Source organism: Pseudopipra pipra, chromosome 13 (assembly GCF_036250125.1).
Source record: "Pseudopipra pipra isolate bDixPip1 chromosome 13, bDixPip1.hap1, whole genome shotgun sequence".
Lineage (NCBI taxonomy): Eukaryota > Metazoa > Chordata > Aves > Passeriformes > Pipridae > Pseudopipra > Pseudopipra pipra.
In genome coordinates this window covers 11100676-11121257 of record NC_087561.1, presented here as the reverse complement: position 1 = coordinate 11121257, position 20582 = coordinate 11100676, and the positions used below count along the sequence as shown (strand labels likewise).

At 47.0% G+C, this 20582-nt stretch overlaps 1 protein-coding gene across 3 annotated transcripts in view; it reads left to right on the top strand.

Annotated features, from left to right (window-relative positions):
• The window catches only part of GPC3 (glypican 3), a 146485-nt gene extending 126480 nt beyond the window's left edge, over positions 1 to 20005 (top strand). For 2 of the 3 annotated variants that reach the window (XM_064670008.1, XM_064670009.1), the window contains exon 8: positions 18833 to 20005. In XM_064670008.1, the coding sequence (XP_064526078.1) occupies positions 18833 to 19008 (176 nt within the window). In that variant the 3' untranslated portion in view covers positions 19009 to 20005. The remainder of the gene's footprint in view (positions 1 to 18832) is intronic. The other variant, XM_064670010.1, reaches the window with a different exon arrangement.
• Positions 20006 to 20582: the final 577 nt, after the last annotated feature.

Here is a 20582-nt window from a genome sequence, read left to right as displayed (position 1 = left end):
GGTTGAGTGAGAGTCCACATAGCATCGATCTCTGGGATCCAACAGGTTCCTACTTGCTGCAGACAGCAGCATTGCATTCTTGAAAATTAGTTTTTACATCTTTCCATAAATATAAATGTATGTATCCATGAAATAATCAAGCCTCATTAAATGAAGCTGTGACTTAAATATCTGGAAGATGTCTGGATGGAGGAAGAGGCATTGCTTGAGATTAAATCAATGGACAGCCCATGCTGGACTTGTGCACAGGCCTGATCATGGAGCCTGTTGCTGGTGGCTGTTGGTCTCCAGCAGAAGGAAGCACAGACCTGCCCTGAAAGCAGCCTGTTTTTTAAGTCCTTGCCAGAAAGATATTGGAAAGGGGAAGAGGGATGCTCCTCCAGAGAAACCTCCTAGGATTCCAGGGTTTTAATCCTCATTTCTTTCTCTCTTCTTATGCCTTGCTTTGCAAGTGAAAATAGCATGCATTTGGGTCCAGCCTGCAAATCACTCATCAGTTTGTGCATAACCAGGACACGATCAATTACTGAGTCAACACTGCTCCGTGCACTCCAGAAACGGGGGATCCATCATCCGTCAGGCGGGAGCTCTCCTCGACTGCTGTGCATTAGCCCCAAGCTGTGCACACACATCTGCCGGGGCTGACACCAGGAGTAACATGAACTGAACCAGGTGTGTTTGCCTGAGCACAGGCTCCCCCCGTTCCCAGGTGTATTTCCAGCAGATCCTGACCCCTCTCGTGCTGGGATGGATGAGCTGTGAACTGGAGGAGAGATGTCCTCCTTCCCACGCAGTGGCTGCCACGGACTGTGCTCTGCCTTCTCCCTCCATTCCTGGCCCTGGGGGTCTCACAGCTTGAAAGTGAGCCCAGATGGGTTTTTTCTGTAGGAACAAATTTCAGGCAGCCAAGTGCTTTTTTTGCCAGCTTTTCTGGGTCTGTGGTGCAACTTCCTTGGGGCAAAAGTGCCCTGGCTTCAAAATTTAACCTCCCCTTGTGTTGCTTTTAGGGCAGGTCAGAAGCTTTCTGATTGGGAGACTGTGTTGCAAACTGCCTCTCCAGTAAAGCATGCTGGAGTTTTGGATGGGATTTTCTTGTTTTGGAATAAACTGAAACATCTTTCTCAGCTCTTGCAGCAGGGAAATGAAGCAGCAGCAGCCTGCTTGCCTGTACTGCAAGGTAATCCTGTCAGGTTTCACTCCAGAGCAGCTTCTTGTCTAAAAGTCTGCTTGAGATTATGTTTATAATTATACACAGAAAAAAAATGAAATTAAAATGAATTGGTTGGACTTTGTTGGAGTGGTATGTAAACTTGCCTTTTTAGAATTTTTTTTATTTAAACAACAGAAAATTTGGATGCATTTTGCCTTTGTTCTGCTTTGGAGCAGTAGCACATTCTTCCTTTTCTATGGGAATGGAAATCTGGCATTTTGACCAGCTTCTGTTGTTTCAGAAAATGTCTTCAGTGGTATTTGGGGCTCTTGATGACATCTTGCTGTCTGTTCCTGCTTTTCGTTCTCTCTTTGCTACCCGTGGGATCTGGGACGATGTTCTGCCCTTCCCTCCTGCAGGAGGCTGGGTCTGTGCCCAGCTGGATCTTGAATGCCAACCCAGCAGCGCCTTTCCTTTCTCACACCTTCCTTCCTTGGAGGGCCCTTTCTGCATATCCCATCTCCAAGCAGCCAGGAGCTGGTGCCTGAAGTGCTGCCTTGGGGCAGACTCTTTGCTGGATGCTGAGGGTCCCTGTGTGCCCAGGATGCTGCTGCATCCCTTGGCTGGCAACTCCCTTGGTGGTTCTGTGCTGTGATGTGTGGGGAGGGATGTTTTGTGGTGGCAGGTACTGCTGGCTGCTGAGCATCAGGTTTGGCAGCTGGACAGAGTGCCGGGGCATCTGTCACTGCCTCAGTCCAGCACAGGAGTCCCAGCAGGATTTCTAAAATGTAAATTACAACTGCAATGTGATACACATCCTTTTTCTTTACTTTTTTTTTTCCTCCCTCCTTCCTGTTTGAATTTAGTGTCTTGAGTCTCTGTAAAATTGTTTGACTCGAAGCTATTTTGGAGCTGCTTGTGTCTCATGGATACTGGAGACGCTTCCTGCATGGGGAGGCAGACATCTGCTGCAGCCTGTTTTCGGAGTTTTTTGTGTCAGGCAGACTGCAGTTGGCAGGTGGGAGATGGTGGTTATTATCAGAATCTGACTAATATCCTCTGCCTCCTTGATAACTCTCCACCGGCTGCTCTGCAGCTTCGGTACATTTGCTTGTCCTTTTCTGGTTCTGTGTAGATCATTCCAGTAAAAAGTAAATAAAAAAAAAACCTTGTGTGCTCCCCAAAGTCATTGCAGAACACAGCCTGCAATATTTCTTCCTCTTCCTTTGTCCACATAAATAATCCGCTAAGCCACGTGCAGAGAATGTGAAAGAATGTGTTTATACACAAAACGCTCTCCTCTCCCCTTCCTTCTAAAGGCAAACTTCCCCACTCGTGCTCCATTGTCTGTTGTCAGGGAGCATCCGATTCACTGTTGCCTTCCATGTCCCTTCCTGACACTTGTAGCTTTACTTCTGCCATTGCAAAGACTAAGAGAGGGTCAAGGTCCAGAGGAGGCCACAAAGGTGCTCCGAGGGCTGGAACACCTCTGCTGTGGAGGCAGGCTGAGAAAGTTGGGATTGTTCAGCCTGGAGAAGGGAAGGCTCCAGGGAGATCTTATTGCAGCCTTCCAGTACCTAAAGGGGCTACAAGAGAGCTGGAGAGGGACTTTTGACAAGGATATAAAGTGACAGGATGAGGGGGAATGGCTTTAAACTGACAGATTCGATGTTAGGAAGAAATTCTTGACTGTGAGGGTGGTGAGGCACTGGCACAGGTTGCCCTGAGAAGTTGTGGCTGCCCCATCTCTGGAAGTGTTCAAGGCCAGGCTGGATGGGGCTTTGAGCAACCTGGTGTCCCTGGAAGGTGTCCCTGCCCATGGCAGAGGATTTGGAATGAGCTTTAAAGTCCCTTCCAACCCAAAATAATTCCAAATCATTCTATGATTCTATCAGCTGTGCCCAGCACCTTGTAGCTAAGATGAGGTGGTGCACGGCCACCATGACTGCTGTGCCATTTGTCTATGAGTGCTTTCACCAATGACCAGTTTTTCCAAATATGGTGCCAGTGGCAGATATCAGGTGTGTGGGGGTCACGGTGGCAGTCTGATGGTTTTGGGTAGGCATTTGTCCCGGATAGGTGGACTGTGGCCAGGTGCAGGGAGCAAAGGTTTTGTACGCACTGCATTCCCCTCCTGGGCTCTGGCGGGATGTTCCTGCCTGGCTGTGGGCTTTGGTGGCAGTAAGAAAGCTTTGCCCTGGTGGGGTGAGGTACATGTGCCTGGGACAATTGGAGTCTGGAAGCTCTTGTGGACATGGAGGTCCTGAATCTGCCCACTCCAAGCATCTCCTCGCTGGTTTTGATTCCCTCTTCACACCCCTCATTGGCTTTATTTACCCAAGAGGCATCAAGGATGCTTACCAGCCACTGCAGTAAAAAAAGCTGAATGGTTTGTTCTGGGCCCCAGACCAGTGCTCCAGGTCTGCTAACCCTTGCATTTCCAGTGAACAAATGCCAGCTGGTGAGTCAGGTTTTGATCTTGGAGGTTCAGCTGATGTCTTTCCATCTACTTTGCTTCTCTAAACATTTTTTTTATGGCAGCCCTGAATATCTGAAGGCAGCAGAGATAGTATGGCACCATGGGCAGAGGTGGGTCTGGTGCAGCCTGGAGTTCACAGCTACGAGTGTCCCTCATGTAAAAATAATTCCACTGAACTTGGTCCTCAGTTGTCCGTGGACTTGGGCACCAGCTTGAGTATCTTGTTGATACTTAAGTGACTGCTGGGCCAGACACTTAATGTTATTAGCAGATGCTAAATAGGTCTTTCTTATTTAGTGGCTGTCAGAGACTGAAATGGTTGATGATTTATGCATTCTAGGAGACTTTTGCAGGCTTTCGACTTGCATGATACCTCTGATGAGCAGTCGAGCCCCTCCCTCCCTCCAGTGCTGAAGGTGTGAAGTCCTGACCTTGCAGGCTTTTGACTATTGATACATCTGATGGGCAACCGAGGCCTCCCTCCCTCCAGTGCTGGAGGTGTGAAGTCCTGAAAAGACAAGTCCTGACCTTGCAGGCTTTTGACTATTGATGCATCTGATGGGCAACCAAGGCCTCCCTCGCTCCAGTGCTGAAGGTGTGAAGTACTGACCTTGCAGGCTTTTGACTATTGATGCATCTGATGGGCAACCAAGGCCTCCCTCGCTCCAGTGCTGAAGGTGTGAAGTACTGACCTTGCAGGCTTTTGACTATTGATACATCTGATGGGCAACCAAGGCCCCCCTCTGCTAAACTTGAAAGGCGGGAACCAGGCGAAACACAAAGGACACAGCACAAGGCCTAGAAGATGCCTCAGGTGGACTAAGCCCAAAAAAGGAAAAACAACCCCTCATGCCAGGGAGGTGCCAGAGCATGCTGAGGGTATATAAACTGACTGGTGACTTTGAGAATTTGGGAGTTCTCCTTCTCCCCCACCGCCTGCGAATCAAGACCATCGCTCTCAAGCATCGCTGGATCCAGTGGGCGGTGACTATGTCCATTTCTTTTATACTCTCAGCTTCTCTTTTCCCTTACTCTCATCCTGGTTTTCCTCTCCCCTAAACAGTTTCTCCCCCCCCAAAAGGGGTTCTTCTCTTTTCTCTTACTCTCCCTGGCTCTTATCCTGCCTTTCCCTCCCCTATGCATTTTTCTCCTTCCCAGAAAGGTTATGACAGCACCCAAAAGTGTTAGCTTACCTATTGATTATGACAGCACCCAAAAATGTTAACTTACCTGTTGATTCAAAATTGTTAAAATAAATCTTATCAATATATATTTTCATACACCGATTATTTAGTGTCGTTTCGCTTTAATCCACGCCAAAGGAATTTTTGATAAAACCTGGGTTACCTCCCCCCTCCTCTTTTCCTGGGGCGGGTCGTAACAGTGGCCTTAATTTATTAAATCAGGCAGAAGTGCTGTTGGAAGAGGAGTGCTGGAAAAGGGAGCAGAACGAGCTGTGAGTTTCCAATTTCTGCTGGATCAGGCCCCTGGAGATCTATGTGATCTGGTGCATTAGAGGCAGTGCTATTGCAGTGACTCATAAACAGATGTGCCCAATTTACATTGCAGCTTAATACCTTTGTTTAAAAAAAAATGTTTTTTTAAAAGACAAATGTGTTAAAGCAGATGTTTCCAGTAAAACAAATACTTGTGTGATTTACAAACAACTTCCTACTGCCAGAACTCATTAAAAATGTGGAAAAAAGAAAAATGGTTCTGCGTACCAAAGGAAAAAATCCAAAAATAAGGACTTAGCAAGGAGGTATTGCTACTCACTGAATGAAAAGAACTGCTGTGCTTGGGTTGGAAAGCAAGAGGTTAGAGGGTGATTTGGGTTGCTATTAACAGTAAGGTTCACCTGACCAGCTGCATACATTAAGGAGCAGAAACCTGTCTGTAAAAATACTTAACCAGCTCCTGTTATGTAGGATACAGAGTAACCGGGATCACTGTGTGGGATTACCTGGAGGTTCCTAAATCCCTTTCATCCCACCGAAACCTACACTGGGGAACTGGATGGCTGCAGGATGGCACTAACCCCTAAAGCAGAGCAAAAAGATGCAGTTCCTACAGCAAGCCCTGCTCCCAGGGGTCCCTCCATGAGCATCTCCCCTGCTACATCCCACAGCAGGATGGGATGCACAAGGGATACTTTGTCTACCTCTGTCTTGACCTGCAGCTCAGGCTGCGCCTGTTCACCTGTTCCTCTCAGTTTTTGGGAGGCAAAGGCAGGTGTGTTCTTAGAAGCTCATGTTACCTCTGGTCTCTTTGGACCCGCTTCCCACCCGGTTCCGTTGCTTGCCCTGCAAGGCCAGCGCTCACGTTCCGTACAATTTGACACCCCATGTGGTCTTAATGGGTTTCCCAGGCTGCAGCTACAGCACAGCCACCACTTTTTGTTAGCTGCAGGGGCTGGCAATCCCCCTTTGCCTTCCAGCTCTTTGCAGCACAGGTATCATATTTTTTTAATGCACTTGTCACCTATTTCATCCAGGCATTTGTTGCTAAAGAAACAGTGATAGCAGATGTTTGTGGGTTGGCAGACTGCTCATCTGAATCCCTTGTGTGTGCCCTGGGCAAACGGCTCGATCAACATCTGAGAGGACATGAAGTCATCCAGGCACATGGAAAGACAGGCATTCAGCAAGCCTGAATGGAGAAAAACAGGGATCAGGAGGCAGAGAGGATTTTGTTTCTTTGCTAGAGCATTGCTTCCAGAGTGACCAAGGCTGCACGAGTCCTGTGTGATCTGTGTTGGTTTTTCCCAGTGAAGGATAATGGCTCTGCATGTGCTGCAGTCAGGGTGGTTTCTGGAGCATCTCAGAGCACCTGGGCATGTTGTGGTGCCTTCCCACGGCTCTGCTGTCAGAACTGCTGGGGATGCCTCTTGCAGCTGGAGGAGCTGGGAGGATGGGGCAGGAAAAGGCAGCCTGCTCATCTTCTGCAGCCTGTCCTACCCAGGGAGGGGTGACACAGCAGCCCAGCAGCCAGCGGCACAGGAGGAGGCAATAAGGATGATGTGAGGAGCTGCTATTACTTCTTGGCATGTGGATATGGGATGTCTTATCAGGGCTGCCCAGTTCATCATTAGGAAAAATGACCGCTAACATCAGAGACTGTTGAGGTGTCCTTAGGAATAGGGACTGAGGGGATGCACAGAAGGATGGCTGTGGGATGGGACTGCTCCTTGCCCTCCTGGCTCCCCAGTGTGTCAGCTTTTCATGTCTTGCCATAAAGAGTGTTTTCAGAGCCAAACCTCAAAAGGCTGCCTTCTCAGGGGGACTTGCTGGGATGTGTCCAGAGGAATTAGAAGTATCCTGGGAGGAGGATGCTGCCACTTCAGAGCAGCTTGGGGCACTCAGAGGTGCTTTTATCAGCTCTTCCATCAGTGCTCCTGAAGCCTCATCACAGCCTGGGCTCAGTTTTAGCTGTTGGTGAATGGAGGCTTGTGCTTGGCTCTCAGGGACTGTGAGGCTTCAGCGCTTAATCAATCTCTGTGAAGCAGAGGGCATAATTATTGCCTGTGCTGAGCTTTGAGACCCTTAGGTGAAAGGCAGCGTGAAATCTGGTTTGGTCTGTGGAAATCATCACTGGCTGATACCACGTGCTGTGCACGGCCATCCCAGTGTGGCCACTCACCCACTCATCCTATCACAGTGTTTGGGGATCTTTTGGTCCCTGCTGGTGCTGTCTCAGGGAGGGCCATGGGCAAATGTAGTCCAAAATATCTTCTGTCCCCTCCATGCTATGATGCTCCCCAATCAGTGCTAATTGTCCTGGGGACATGGAGCCGAATGGAGAAAAAACTTCCCCTCACTTCTTAAAAAAGGGGACATCTCCATCTGCTTTACTGGTATTCCCACACAGGCTTTTGTGATTTGTTCCTTTGTTTTTCAGCCATTTCCTCAAACAAAGAGGGAAAATTGTCGCTAATTGCTTAGTGCTGGTTTTAGATTAAACCATCTTGCAAGGAGTAAGAAAACTGGGTTAAAAATTTGATATATTTTGGCAGCTTAAGGACAGCCAGGTGAATTTACTTCCTGATACCTATAAAGCTTTTTTTTTTTTTTTCTTACTGTTAGCATTGTTTTTGTGGGTGTTAAACATGAAGGAGAGGATAACAGACTGCAGGTATGTCGAGTTCTAGCTCAATCGACTCCCACTATTTAAAGAAGATGCTTTTAACCAAGTCTTTAAAATTCCCTCCCCATTTATCAGTTGTCAGGTGTAAAACTGCATGTTAGACAGAATTGCTCCCTGTTGCACCCCATTGTGACGCCGTTGCTCCCGCTCTGGGTGATCCACAGACGTTTTACACCACTCACCACCAAGCATTAACAGAAATAAATTAACGCTTTAAAAGCGTAAACGTTGTATTTCATAGGAGTCAGGCAGGATATTTGGAAGGGAAAGAAATGTAAATAGAATGAAATTCTTAAGCAAGATTATTGATATGACAGGACTAAAGGGCTTGGGATTCTGTGAAAAGTGCCTCTTTTCATCCCTCTAATAAGTCCATTACTTGCACTCGGGAATATTTTAAGGTCCTTTTCATGCTGAATCTGGAGTTGAGCATGCTTTGCATTTCAAGCTTTGTCTATGAATCAGTAGAAGCCAAAGTTATTTCTGCTTTAAAATAACAGGAGCAGGGAACAGCTAATCTCTTTTCATTCTGAGTCCTTACATTATTTTACTGGACAGAGTTTGTGTTGGCTACAAAACAGGGCATTCACAAAATCTATGAGAAGGAATTTAGTCTAAGAATGAAGCCTAGATTGCAGTATGCATAAAGACTCCTTTTCCTAAGGCCATTAAGAAATTCCAAATCTGAGCTATTTTGAACAGTGACATTAAATTAGCCTTGCTAATTCCAGTAATTCAAGCCGATAGCTGAGTTTACAAATCTACTAGATGAGGCCTTCCCACAATTACAATCTCAATGCGCTTTTCAGCTAAGGTGAGTTGGCACAAAAAAAGATAAATAAATAAAAGGGGGGAAAATGCTCTTTCTGTTCTGGCTTTTGAGATGAATATCTCTAAAGAACAGTTAAGCAGCTGTATTGCACCAATAAGACATCCCCTGTCCTGGACTGGTAAGTTCATTTTGCCTCTAATGTGCAAGGGAAATGCAGAAAAGAGACTGGATTTTTCCCTGCTTTGTTTTTTCTGTTGTCTCTTTTGAAAGGAGCATTTATGCTGCTGGAGGTTGTAGTTCAGTTTTTGGTTGTTTATTTACAGGTGGTAATTCCTAGTGGGAAAAGAAAGAGTCTGACTGTCTTACCCTCTTTTGTGGGGGAAAACCCCCCAGCCTTTAGTGGATAAATTCAGGTTAGAGCAGGTGGAACAATGATACAAAGCTGCAACCCCTGTTATTCCTCTGGACAAGAAGTTGATTTTCAGATCCCAACACAACTGAACTGAGTGATGTAAAGGTTTTGAGAACATGCTTTCAAAGCCATAAGGCAGAAAAACATGAAACATATAAAAATTGAGAGCATTATTTAGAAGGGTGTTAATTTTATTAGAACTGAGCTGAGGTAATATAAGGGCGAACGTAAGTATTCACATCAGCACTTGGGCTGCAATGTTCATAAAATGTCCTTTTGATCAAGCTGTGAGTGTTTTGATCCTTATTCTGTGAGCATCATTCAAAGTGACCTAACTGTAGCTCCAAACAGGCATCTGCAGCTGCAGAAGTCCTTGAGCAATAACAGGTCAGGAACTTGAATGTGTGCTCTGCCGGGAATGCTAATATTGCAATCCTTTTTTGTTGTTGTTGTTCCAAATAAGAAAGCAAGCACAAATACTCTCACAAAATAAAAATTCCCAGCAGAAGATTGTCCTGCCACCATCAACTGTAGATGCTTGAGTCAAAATATTAAACAAAAAGCTGGTTTTAATCTACCAGAATAATAATGGTGTGGCTGCTAAATATTTTTATATCATCGGCTCATGAGTGTTTGACCTTTCTCCTCTTGCTATTGTTGTGACCATTGGCACATCAGTGATTTTTACAAGACCACCTTGATTTAAGAGGCTGTTTTTCTGCTGGGCACCCACAGGGTTGGGTGCAGCCTCCTGCAGCTCACAAAACCATGGCAGCACATTATACAGTCCCATGGAGCCTGTTTGGAGAAGGGATGAACCAAAAAGCTTGCAGGAGGCTGGCAGTCATCACCTCCTCTCCCTGTGCAGGCAGATTTCCTCCCACTGATGCATGTTGTCCATAGGCTCAGGTACATGCATCAGATTGTGCCCCAAAATAGTGCTTAGGGCAAAATCAGGTAGACACAGCTCTGCTGTTTTTAGGGGCTGGAGGCAGCTGCCATTGCTCCAGAGTGATGGCTGGGGAGGAGTGTGGTGAGGTGTTGGGGGGCATGAGCCTGATTCTTTTTTCTGAGAGGGTGGAGGGGGGAGGCTGAAACACAATTCTTGATTTCCAGGAAACTCTTATCTCTAATCTCTGTAATCCATTTTAGAGAAGATTTTGTGGTTTTTGAAGGGATTTTCAAACTGGATTATGTAGCCTTTTTATGTTGATTTTCCACTGTGATTGTGACATTCCTGAGAGTGAGCCATGATTGCTACAGATAGCATGGAGAAGGAGGCATTTGTGGACCTTGGAGCCCTACTGAGTTGTCACCTCCTTCTTAAACTGCTTGCTGGGTCAATAGAGGTGTCTCCAGAACAATTTGGATGCTCCCACCAAATGAGCAGTGAGTCCTTGTCCCTAGTACCTTCTTGCGGCTGCACTGTACAGACTGACCAAGGTAAAAGTCCAGGGCCAATCCCCTCTGTCCCTTGCTCCCTCCTGCTGGAGTGGGGGCAGTCAAGGTGGTCTCCTTGAGCTCCAACACGTTTCCAGCCGCAGGTCCCCAAGCATAACAGGGAGACCCTTGGCCCCCAAAAAGAGCAAGTGTCATGGCATGGGTGCAACACAGCCCAAGCTCTGCTGCCACAGTATCCTGGTGCTCAGCAGGAATGACACTGGGTTTCCAATTGGAACTGTGACCACCATCCAGATCCAGCTTTCAGCACCATCATTCCATTGGTGTTTTGGGACTAGGGTTTGCTCTTGGCCTGGGACAGAGGTAGGGAGCAGGACTCAGCCTGGATTTGTATCAGATGTTATACACACACAGTAAGCAGCTGGGTTTAATTTGGGTCTTTCTCTGCAGCCATGCAGAAGGCAGTGCAAAGCCAGGTCCTGTTTTCAGACTACACTGGCTGTTCCTGGGGCTTCTTCCAGTGCAGGGAACGTGACCTGAAGCTGTTAAAGAGTTCCAGCCTATGAACCCAAACCTTCTTCTATATAAAGTAGGAAAGTTGGGTATGGTGATGTTTCCCAGGGCCATCTGCATTACCCCATTTTTATAGGCTGAAGTCACTTTTATGTTGTTTTAATGCAGGTCCAGGTTTTTATTTATTTATTTATTTGTTTGTTTGTTTGTTTGTTTGTTTGTTTATTTTAGCAGCTTAACACAATTAGAAAAGCCAGGAGATGCTGTAGCCTCTTGGCTCCCTTCCCTTGGCAGCTCTCTTACCTGAGCCTATGCTCTATGCAAACATTCTCCCAGCATGGACAGAGGGAGCTTGCTCTCCATCCATGCCAGTGATCCCAGGCTGTGTCAGACCACAGAACCTCAGGGAGTTTCTCCAGGAACAGAGGCAGGCTGAGCAGAAGAGCACAGTTTACCACCATGCCTGAGCCTACCTGCCAACTCTACCTGTGTGCTGAGCAGGTCTGTCCATGCACGACCCAGATATTTCCCTTGGCATCATGAGCCTGGTGGAGTCTGTCAGTTTGATCCCCACGCTGAGAGTGCTGCTCAGCACTTTCTTTACATGTGTGTTTAAGGAGCAAAACACCATCTGCCTTGGATTTTTTTTCTTTGCCCTTAAAAGGTAAGTAAGGCCTGATGGATGTCCAGGGATTTCTGACTGAATGTAGATGTTGCACAAAATCCTGGTCCTTTTTGATTGAAGAGGCACATTCCTGGATTCCTACTTGGAACATGAATGCCACGAACCCCTGGTCTCCATGGCCTGGGCACTGTTCATGCCTGGTTTCTGCATGCAGTGAGTCACAAAGGACAATGTCAGATGTTCCTGGGTGCTGTAACACCGCCATGACTTTTCTAATCAAGCATTGAGAAATACCCTTCTGCCTTGAGGGCTAGTTTTAGTGGCTAGCATCTGGAAGGCAGGAACCATTGACATTCCCTTTAGAACTGCATTTAGCCAGCACCTGAATGTCACTAAGTGTCCTGAGCTTGGAGAGCTGAAGGCCAGCATGCAGCAAGTAAGAACCACCTGTCCTGGTCATATCCAAAGAGCTTTTGAGAGATAAAAATGAAGGAGAAAATTTCAGTTTGATGTGATTATATTGTTTTCAGTTATTAGAATATGAAACATTTCATTTTGCTCTTCTATCACTGGAAACCATACCTCCCAAAATCAAGACTGTTCCTAAGATGTCTCAGGTGATAGCAGAGTGATCAGAAGGGATCGCTTTGTGGTTTAGATCTTGAAGGTCTACAAAGAAGAAGAAGATGACTCCACATCTGGCTGGGCTGATGTACATGGGAGATCTGCAGGAGCATTGCTTGACCCAGTCCTATATTGCTGCCACATAAATCACTTCACTTCCATTCATACTCTTCTGTTTCCAGCTATTTGTCTTTTTCTTTCTTGACTCCTGCCTTTGTCAATGTTTTTGGCTGTACATGTTTAGCTCCGTATTTTTCAGTGCTTCTCTCCTCGGTTCCTTTAGGTAGCAGCTCTTCTTCTGGATCTTATAGAATATGAGACCAGGGCATGCTGCCTCATCAGCAAAACACAAGGAGTCTGGCACTTCCAATTAATAATGCTAATGAGATTTGTTAATTTTTAATAGATTACATGAGCGCATTTTGCTAAACACGTTTTTGTGGCTCCTCTCCGCGAGTGTAGTTCAGAAACTCTTTCACACTCTGCCAAAGGGAAAATGATTAATGCAATTGCAGACGCCAGATTCTCTTCAGGGTAAATCTAGAACAAACCAAGGAGCAAAGAGGAATTTAATGAGTATGTTTTCAAAGTAAACATAGGCCCAGGTCATAAATGATAGCCCTTCCTCACCCCAAGCCTCTGGCCAAGGTGGGGTGGAGGAGCAATTGCTTGAATTGAGGTCATGGTCCAGCCCCTCTGCCTGTACCATATGATGTATTGGGGTTTTTGAGGATGTTTTACCCCTTCACCCCATCAAAAGCCTGAGGACGTCTGTGGAGAGACTTTTGTGCTAGTACTGGATGTTAGGGAGCCAGGACGTGCATACTGGTTGCCTTGCAGAGCTCATTGCCTGGTGTACCCCGAACAGCACCTGGTTACACACCTGGTATGGCACTGAGATGGACCTTCCTCACCTCTTCATCCCCCCAAGTCAATTTAGTTACTGCCTCCTAGGGAGCTTTGATCCTAGAGGAACTTCACCCCCAATCAGTGCTGGTTTTGTGGTGGTGCCTGCAGTCTCTGGGTCACTGGGTAACACGTCCTGCAGGCTGGGGGCCGTCGGTGGCACACCAGGAGCCAAGAGCTGTCAAAGAGGCAAGGTGAGGGAGAAAAGTCTTGGTTTGCAAATCAGCAATCCCAAACCCAATTCCCTTGGGTTTCTGCCTGGGAAGTTGGTTTTACCACTTGCTGCTGAGCCGCGCCAAGCTCTCTCAGCCATGTTGCAGCAGGATAGTGTTGAGCTTTTTTTCTTCTTCTTTTTTTTCCCCAAATCTGTATTGCCAAGAGCCGCACCTCCTAAATTGCTGTGGAGGAGGTGGAAAAGCAGAGGCACAAGACCATGCACATGCTGCACATCCATCTCGGTGATCTCGTGGCTGTGCCAACACAAGCACCACATCCAGCCCTGGCTCAGCGCTTTAATTACACCCCGGCATGGCCGCACCTATGGCTGGGCTGTTGCAGCTCGTTGTGCAAGAAGACAACTGGCAAACCTGTTGGTGCTCCAGGATTTTAGTGGTAATAAGCCAGAGGGCAAAACCTCCCTGTTGAGTTGAAACCATGCTTGGCTAGGTGTTTGGAAGAGTTTAAAGTATTTTGGAGAAGCAGAGGGTTGGGGATCTCAGCTGTATCTGTGCAGTTGCAGCTGTTTGTGCCATGTAACCCCACGGATGGGTTCAGGTGTTGCCTTTGTAGAGGCAGAGGTGTGTTTGTAGTATGAGCTGTTTGCATGAGAAAGCCAGACAACTGGAGGCTGAGGTGAGCAGAGCTTTTGGTGTTCCAACAGGAAGAGTTTGAGATGAAATTGGACTGTTCTTCTGAATTTCAGGTGCGAACACCTGTGAGAGTGAAGCAGTTGGTACTGTAGAGACGGAAAGAGTTCGGAGCCAGGGTCAGGCAGCCTGGTCTGTGGAATCACAGGGTTTTATGCTTCACCTTGTAATGATTCAACAGTTTGGGCTTCACTCAAACATCTCTCCCTTTGAGAAGTCCAGTCCTGTTTTGGAGACAGCAAGTCTAATGTATCTATTGGCAAACTGTTGCCCACAATGAAGATGGTTGCTGCTTAAAAAAATTAAACCAAGCAGTGCACCCTAGAGAGTGTCATTCTCATTGCAATGGTAGCATGTGCTTTCCTAAACCAGTCCTGAAGGAAAGATGCAGGCAGACATTGGCAGATGCAGGAGCTTGCCAAACTGACATTTCTACTTGATGTGTTTTGCACTCACTGGAAACACATGGCCACAATCCATTCCCTTCCTGCCACAAGTTTCCATCATCTGCAAACAAGGGCCATCACCACGTCCCCACAGGTGCTTTGGCCCACTCAGCAGCCCCGTTTGGTGAACACGCTGCGTTGGGCACGATGGTTTCTCCTGTGATGGGATCCCCTCACACCCATCACGGCTGCACAGGGTGCTGGCAGAGCTATCAGATGACACGGCGAGGGGGTTTTCATGCATGGCCATCCATCATGGCTCTGTTACTATATTAGGGCCATCACTGGAACCATGTGCCGGGGCAGGCTTGGCAGGCAGGCAGCCCAGATGCCTGCCTGCGAGATGACATTCCCTGGCTCTGGGCAGCAGCCGAGACCAGCCTGCGGGACTGTTCTCTTGGAGGTCATTTGCCAGAGTGGCATTTGCTAGTGGTTCTTTGCTAAAGGCTGTGTGTTGTCCTTTTGCGGGGGGAAAGGGGTGTTTTGGTAGGCAGCAGTGAATTTGGCAGAGGAAAGCCTGCTGTAAGTGGCCTGTGTGCCACTTATCCTCCCAGCTCCTTCTGTGCCAGCTGCCATGGGACTTATTATCCCAACTCAAAACAGCCATCTTTTGTAGCTGTCTCCAAAGCTGGTGTGGTTCAGCAAGAAGAGCTTTTTAATGATTCCTGCCCAATAAGCTTGTGCAGAGTCAGTATGCCCAATTCTATTCCTAATCCATGGAAAAATGCTGCCGCTTTATTCTGTGGATGCGGAAAGTGCGTGTTGTAGAGCTGGCGCCAGGTTTTGTCATCCACGCTGCGAGACCATTGAAGCTGTTGCAGTCCTGGGAGCACAGCGCAGCAGCTTTGTGTTAGAGGGGCTTTGGTTACAAAGGATGCTTCCGGAGGGACCGGCTTGTGTGCGGCTGGAGACCTTTCACCAGCTGTGTGAGGATTCCGGGAAACGGCACAGCACGCTCGGCTTGCGTGAGGGGGGAATAAAAAAGCAGAGCTAATGATTGACTATTATTTTAAGGGGATTATCTAATCTGCGGTCCAGAGGACAAGAGGGGGCAAAACGAGTGAAGACTGAATTTGTAATTAGCGCAGATTGTTGGTAATACCCCCTGGACTCCAACTGATTATAAACAGAAACAGATTTTTATAGTTTCCTGCTCCCCAAAAAAAGTCTTTGCAGGCCAAAGAAACTAAGAAACTGATGCCACTGAATTGGGTGATCAGAGCTGGGGCTGTGGAGATGTTTAATGCAGAAGGTGGCTGGGCAAGAGGGGAGACAGAGGACCAACTTCTCTTGGGTTATTTTGCAGTGTAAGGCCAGAGTTTTGGGTGGAAGTGACCAGAACAATATGTGGAAGGTTAGTTTCTGTTACCCCACCAGCCATCCTGCAGCCCCATCCCTGCTGCTGGGGTCCTTTGCTCCCAGCAGCTGTGGGAGGAGGAGGTGCAGAGATGTGGTGGTGACCTGGACTAACTGGAGATCCTAGCAAAGGCTGGAAATTGTAATGGAGCCCTCTCAAGAAGTACCAGGTTAGGAATATTTGGATTCCAGGATTTGAAATATGATTATTATCAATAATATAAGCAATAAGACCAGAGGCAACAGGCAGAAACTGATGCACAGGAAGTTCCACCTGTATACGAGGAAGAACTGCTTTACTGTGCTGGTGACTCTGCACTGGAACAGGTTGTGCCCAGAGAGCATGTGGAGTCTCCCTCACTGGAGATACTCAAGAACTGTCTGGACACAATCCTGTCCAATGTGCTCTAGGACGACCCTACTTGAGCAGGGAGGTTGGACCAGATGACCCACTGTGGTCCCTTCTGACTGTACTCATTCTGTGATTCCGTGATGTGTATTTTCGGTGTCATTATTGCCTGGACCTGGTTATCAGCTGTCTGAGGTCTGTTAGAGGCTCATACTTTTTACTTTCTTCTACTCTGATGTACCAAAGGTCATTAGAAGTTAAGTGAAGGGGATTTGCAAGAGTTTCAGATCCATTATTAATACAAAATAAAAGATGTTTGGCTAAATCCATCAAGCCTAAAAATACAGTCGGGCACAAATAAGCCCAGAGTAGGAAACAATGGAAGGAACAGTGAAAACAAATGGCACACCCAGGTGCTAAACTGCTGAAGCATTTAAACAAGACAAAGAAAGTAGCACTCTAATCTCTGATGACAAAAGGGTTTCTGTTCTCTTTAATTTGGTCAAAACGGATGAGTGAGAGAATCATCATCTCCATTTGGGTGAAATACCATGATTTAAAAAAACTACCCTTGCTCAAACTGAGGTGAAATCCCAGAATTTGAAATTTTCCCACAGAGAAGAATATGTCTGAAATGTTCATTTTGGTACATTCTGGCTGAATGTTTCCAACACAATTCAGCTGCTGCAGGAACTCTCATCTCATAAATTACATCCCAGAATGAGACTGTAAATGGGGATGTCAAAATGCATTGTGCTGTTAAGGACCTTGCTGAAACACTCTTTTGTTTCAAATTTCTTTTCTAAATGGAAGGCAAGAGTAGTTACTCAGTTCCTGGGGATCTTTTTTTAGTTTTGCTAGGATGTCCAATGAGAATATTCTGCCTCAAAAGCTCTGATGATCACTGGCCTGGAGCCATGTGGGTGCCTGATGGTACTGTGACCCCACAGAGCATCTTTTAGGTTTTAGGAGCCTTTGGAGTGTTGGGAAATACTTTCCAAAACACACCAGGGCAGGTCGTCATTGCCCTGATCCAACATTGTGGCAGCTGAGCAGTCTTGTGTAAAACAACAGACTTTGAAATAATCTGCTGGGATTTTATTAATTCCAAATCTCTTCACTTATTTTGCAGAAATGAGCTTGGGAAAATAAGGTGGTGCAGCCAGGCTGCTCCCAAACTGCCCTGAAGCCTGAGCATCCCTCGTGCCAGAGGGACTTGTTCTGTCTGTGCTTGGAAAGCAGCCTAATATGGGCAGAGATGGCCTCCCAGGACATTCCTTTCCAGGTGGCACCTTTCTTTTTACCAAGTGGGTTTTGCTCGCACCTGGCCCTTAGTGTGCATGGAAAACTACTTCCTTTGAGCCATTTCTGACCCCCTTTTATGGCCTGGGCTGACTCACTTGTCATGCTAATATTGTTCTGCTTTTGTTTTGCAATGTTTGGGTATTTTTTGATTAAGAAATCCTCCCTGTTTGCCTTGGCAGTGGTGTTCATTGGATTGATGTGGCATTTTTTAGATAGAGTGTTTATTCAGCCTCTTGGATTCTTTCTCAGGGGTGCGGTGGGATGATCCAAACCTGTCAACATGCTGGTGATCCAGGAGGCTTGTAAAAGGCTTGAGCCAGGGTCTCTTCTGATGGAAACCAACAGTTTCCTCCACTTCCAAAGGCCAGGGTCTGGGGATAAGATGAAAAGGCTTAAGTGGTTCCCATCTGGGTGAGAAACCTGGACCCCAGAAGGAGATGACAGCTCCCTCCCACAAGCAGGGGAGCAAGGGACCTATTGCCCTGAGTCAAGCATGGGTGCACCCACTCAGTCCAGCTGATTGACAGGGACAATCGCCCCAGGTGGATCTGGCTAATGGCATCTTAAAACAACTTTTCCTTTTTGTTCTTGGCCCTGAGAATTGCTATGTTAGTCTTTCCACATTGTTTATTTGGACTTTATTCTTCCCTGTCCCAGGAAGACAAGGGTGACTGTGACTTACTGCTCAGCAGGTCCCTCACAGCCAGTGATGGGTTGCCACAAGCCTTTCCCCCATTAATGTCACACTCCTCTGTCAGGACTATCAAAACTTTCATACTGGACATTTTCTTGGCTTGGAACCCACATGTGCTTCATCTCAAAGTCCACATGTTGCAACACCAGAATGCCCAGAGTGCATGATCCATTCACATTCCTTCCTCTCCAGTGCTTTGATGAGGTGGAACTGGAATGGGATGTGTTCTTAGTGCTATAAGGAGCATATTTTACACACTCTTACGTAAGATTGCAGAAATGCAGAGCTCCTCAGGTCCTACAACCAGGAGGTTTTGGTGAGCAAAGCCTTCTGCTGACTCTGGGTTTGGGGAACTGTTTGTCCTCGCCAGGATTTCCTCACTCCTGCACACATTCTTGTGGTGCCTGGGGAGCAGACATGATTTGCATTGCTAAACACCTGCTCCAAAGCTCAGCTGGTTTTCTTTAGGAGTAGCTCTCCAGTAAGCTAGATCCCCTTATCTCTTTTGTTTTCTTACAGGGGCACAGTTATGATGTTTTGGTCTCTCCAAACATAGGATACTGGGAGGTACTCTGGGACCAGTGGGTGCAGGACTGACAAGATGTTTGCTAAGCTCTTCTGGCCCATCCAGCCCTGCTATGATGTCTTTGACTGCACTTGGACCCAGCTGTCCTCAGCTGTGTCACGGGCTGCCCCCAGGACCCCAGTTTTGGGGGAGGCTGGAGGTGCCATGTGTCAGAATGTTAACACACACCACCTGTTACTAACCACCCCTCTCCTTTTGCTTTCAGAGCTGGCGTATGACCTGGATATGGACGACATCTCTGCAAATAAGCAGCTTCTGAATCAGCAAAGCAAAGACGGTGCCACAGTGCCCAGCAGTGACCCTGGGAGTGCAGCCGCCCGCCCCAGTCCTGCCGCTGCCCTTGCCCTGGTCCCGCTGCTATTGCTGGGCCACTGGCTGTGAGCGGTGCTGGAGGCATCACTCCGTGTCTCTCCATGCCTTTTTTTTAATGAGGAAGATATTTGGAACTTCTTCTAAAATATATGCACATTTCCGAAGACAGGACAAATGACCTGAGTCGCTTCTATATGAGAATATGGTGTCTTCACACAAAAAAAAAACAAACTAAAAAAGTGTTGCTTCATGGCAAACTATGAAATAGGTAACAGTGCTTTTTAAAGATAATCCTATTTACTCTGAGTGGGTTCGTATTAAACTGTGTTCCTCGCAGTTTTTGAAGACTGAATTCTCTCTTGCTGTTAAGGTGAAGACCATATTTCATCTTGAGTTGTTCGAACATGCATGGGGTACAGAACACCTACGGTTTATGAAATACTCTCAGCAAATATCAGACCCCTGATCCTACGTGACTTAATACAGATTTTTTCTGTAGTTCAAGCGGTTTTTGTACTTAGTCCAAATTTGAGTCTCACCCCTAGGAATCTGGCCAGGACATAATACTGAGGGCATGTGAAGACAAGGAAGAGAGAAGATCAGACATACAGCAGGAGAAAAGATGCTATGGATGAGAAGTTGCCATGCACTGGGATTATCATGGAGACATGCTTCCCTGGGCACAAAACCCTCTTGCATTGTGGCAAGTTGCAGGTGACTTTGCTGCTCACATCCCAGCAGGGTCCTGAAGCCCGTCAGTTCAGGTGGCTGGTCCCTACCAGCATCCTTGTGGCCCATGCAATGCCCTGGTTTTATTCTTCAGAAGTGAAGCACCTCCTTTCCCACGGGAAATCTGCTAACACAGCTCCAGCCAAAGGACAGACGGCATGGATGTACACGCTGTGCTTTACAGGGATGAAAAACGGGCGTCCAACGTGTTGTGCTATGAAGGAGGAAAAGAAAAGGATTTGTAAGAGCCTGAGGCAGATGAGACTCTTACTCATGTGTTTCTTTGCATGTTACTTTACGTAAGCTATCTCTAAAATAAAGATTGGTTGCTCTATAAGTGGTGCAGTGGAAGTCGTCTCGCATGTGTTCGAGATGATACTCAGTGTTGTAACTGGAGTGGGCAACCTGGGAAGGCCAACTGTGCCCGGCTCAGGGCCACCATGGAAAGACTTGGCTTGATCTCATTAAATGGAAGGGCTGGGGCCAGGGAGTGTTTGGTTTGGTTTGGTTCCTGGCCAGGATGGTTACATATTTCTGTTTAACAGGCTGCCTTTACTAGAGTGATTATATCCACAGTATCTTAAGCCTCAGTGTGTGCATGTACGTGTGCACGCACACCCTCACATGCATGCGAATGCTCTGAATATTTGTGTGCCTCAGACCTCTTTTTACAGCAACTTTGTGTTTAGGAGAAAGTAGATAAATCTGAACCATGCAGTGATATGCTTTGGAGAATGGAAACTTTGCTCAGCCTGAGTGGTGGGGCTTATCTGGCTGACCCTGATTTGAAGCTTTGGGACTGCGTGAAGTGCTTTGGGATTGTGGCAGAGGAAGAAAAGGTTGCTCACCCACTCCTCTGCCTGAAGATGTTAAGTCCCAATTCACCGCTCCTGATGGAAAGGAGCAGATCTTGG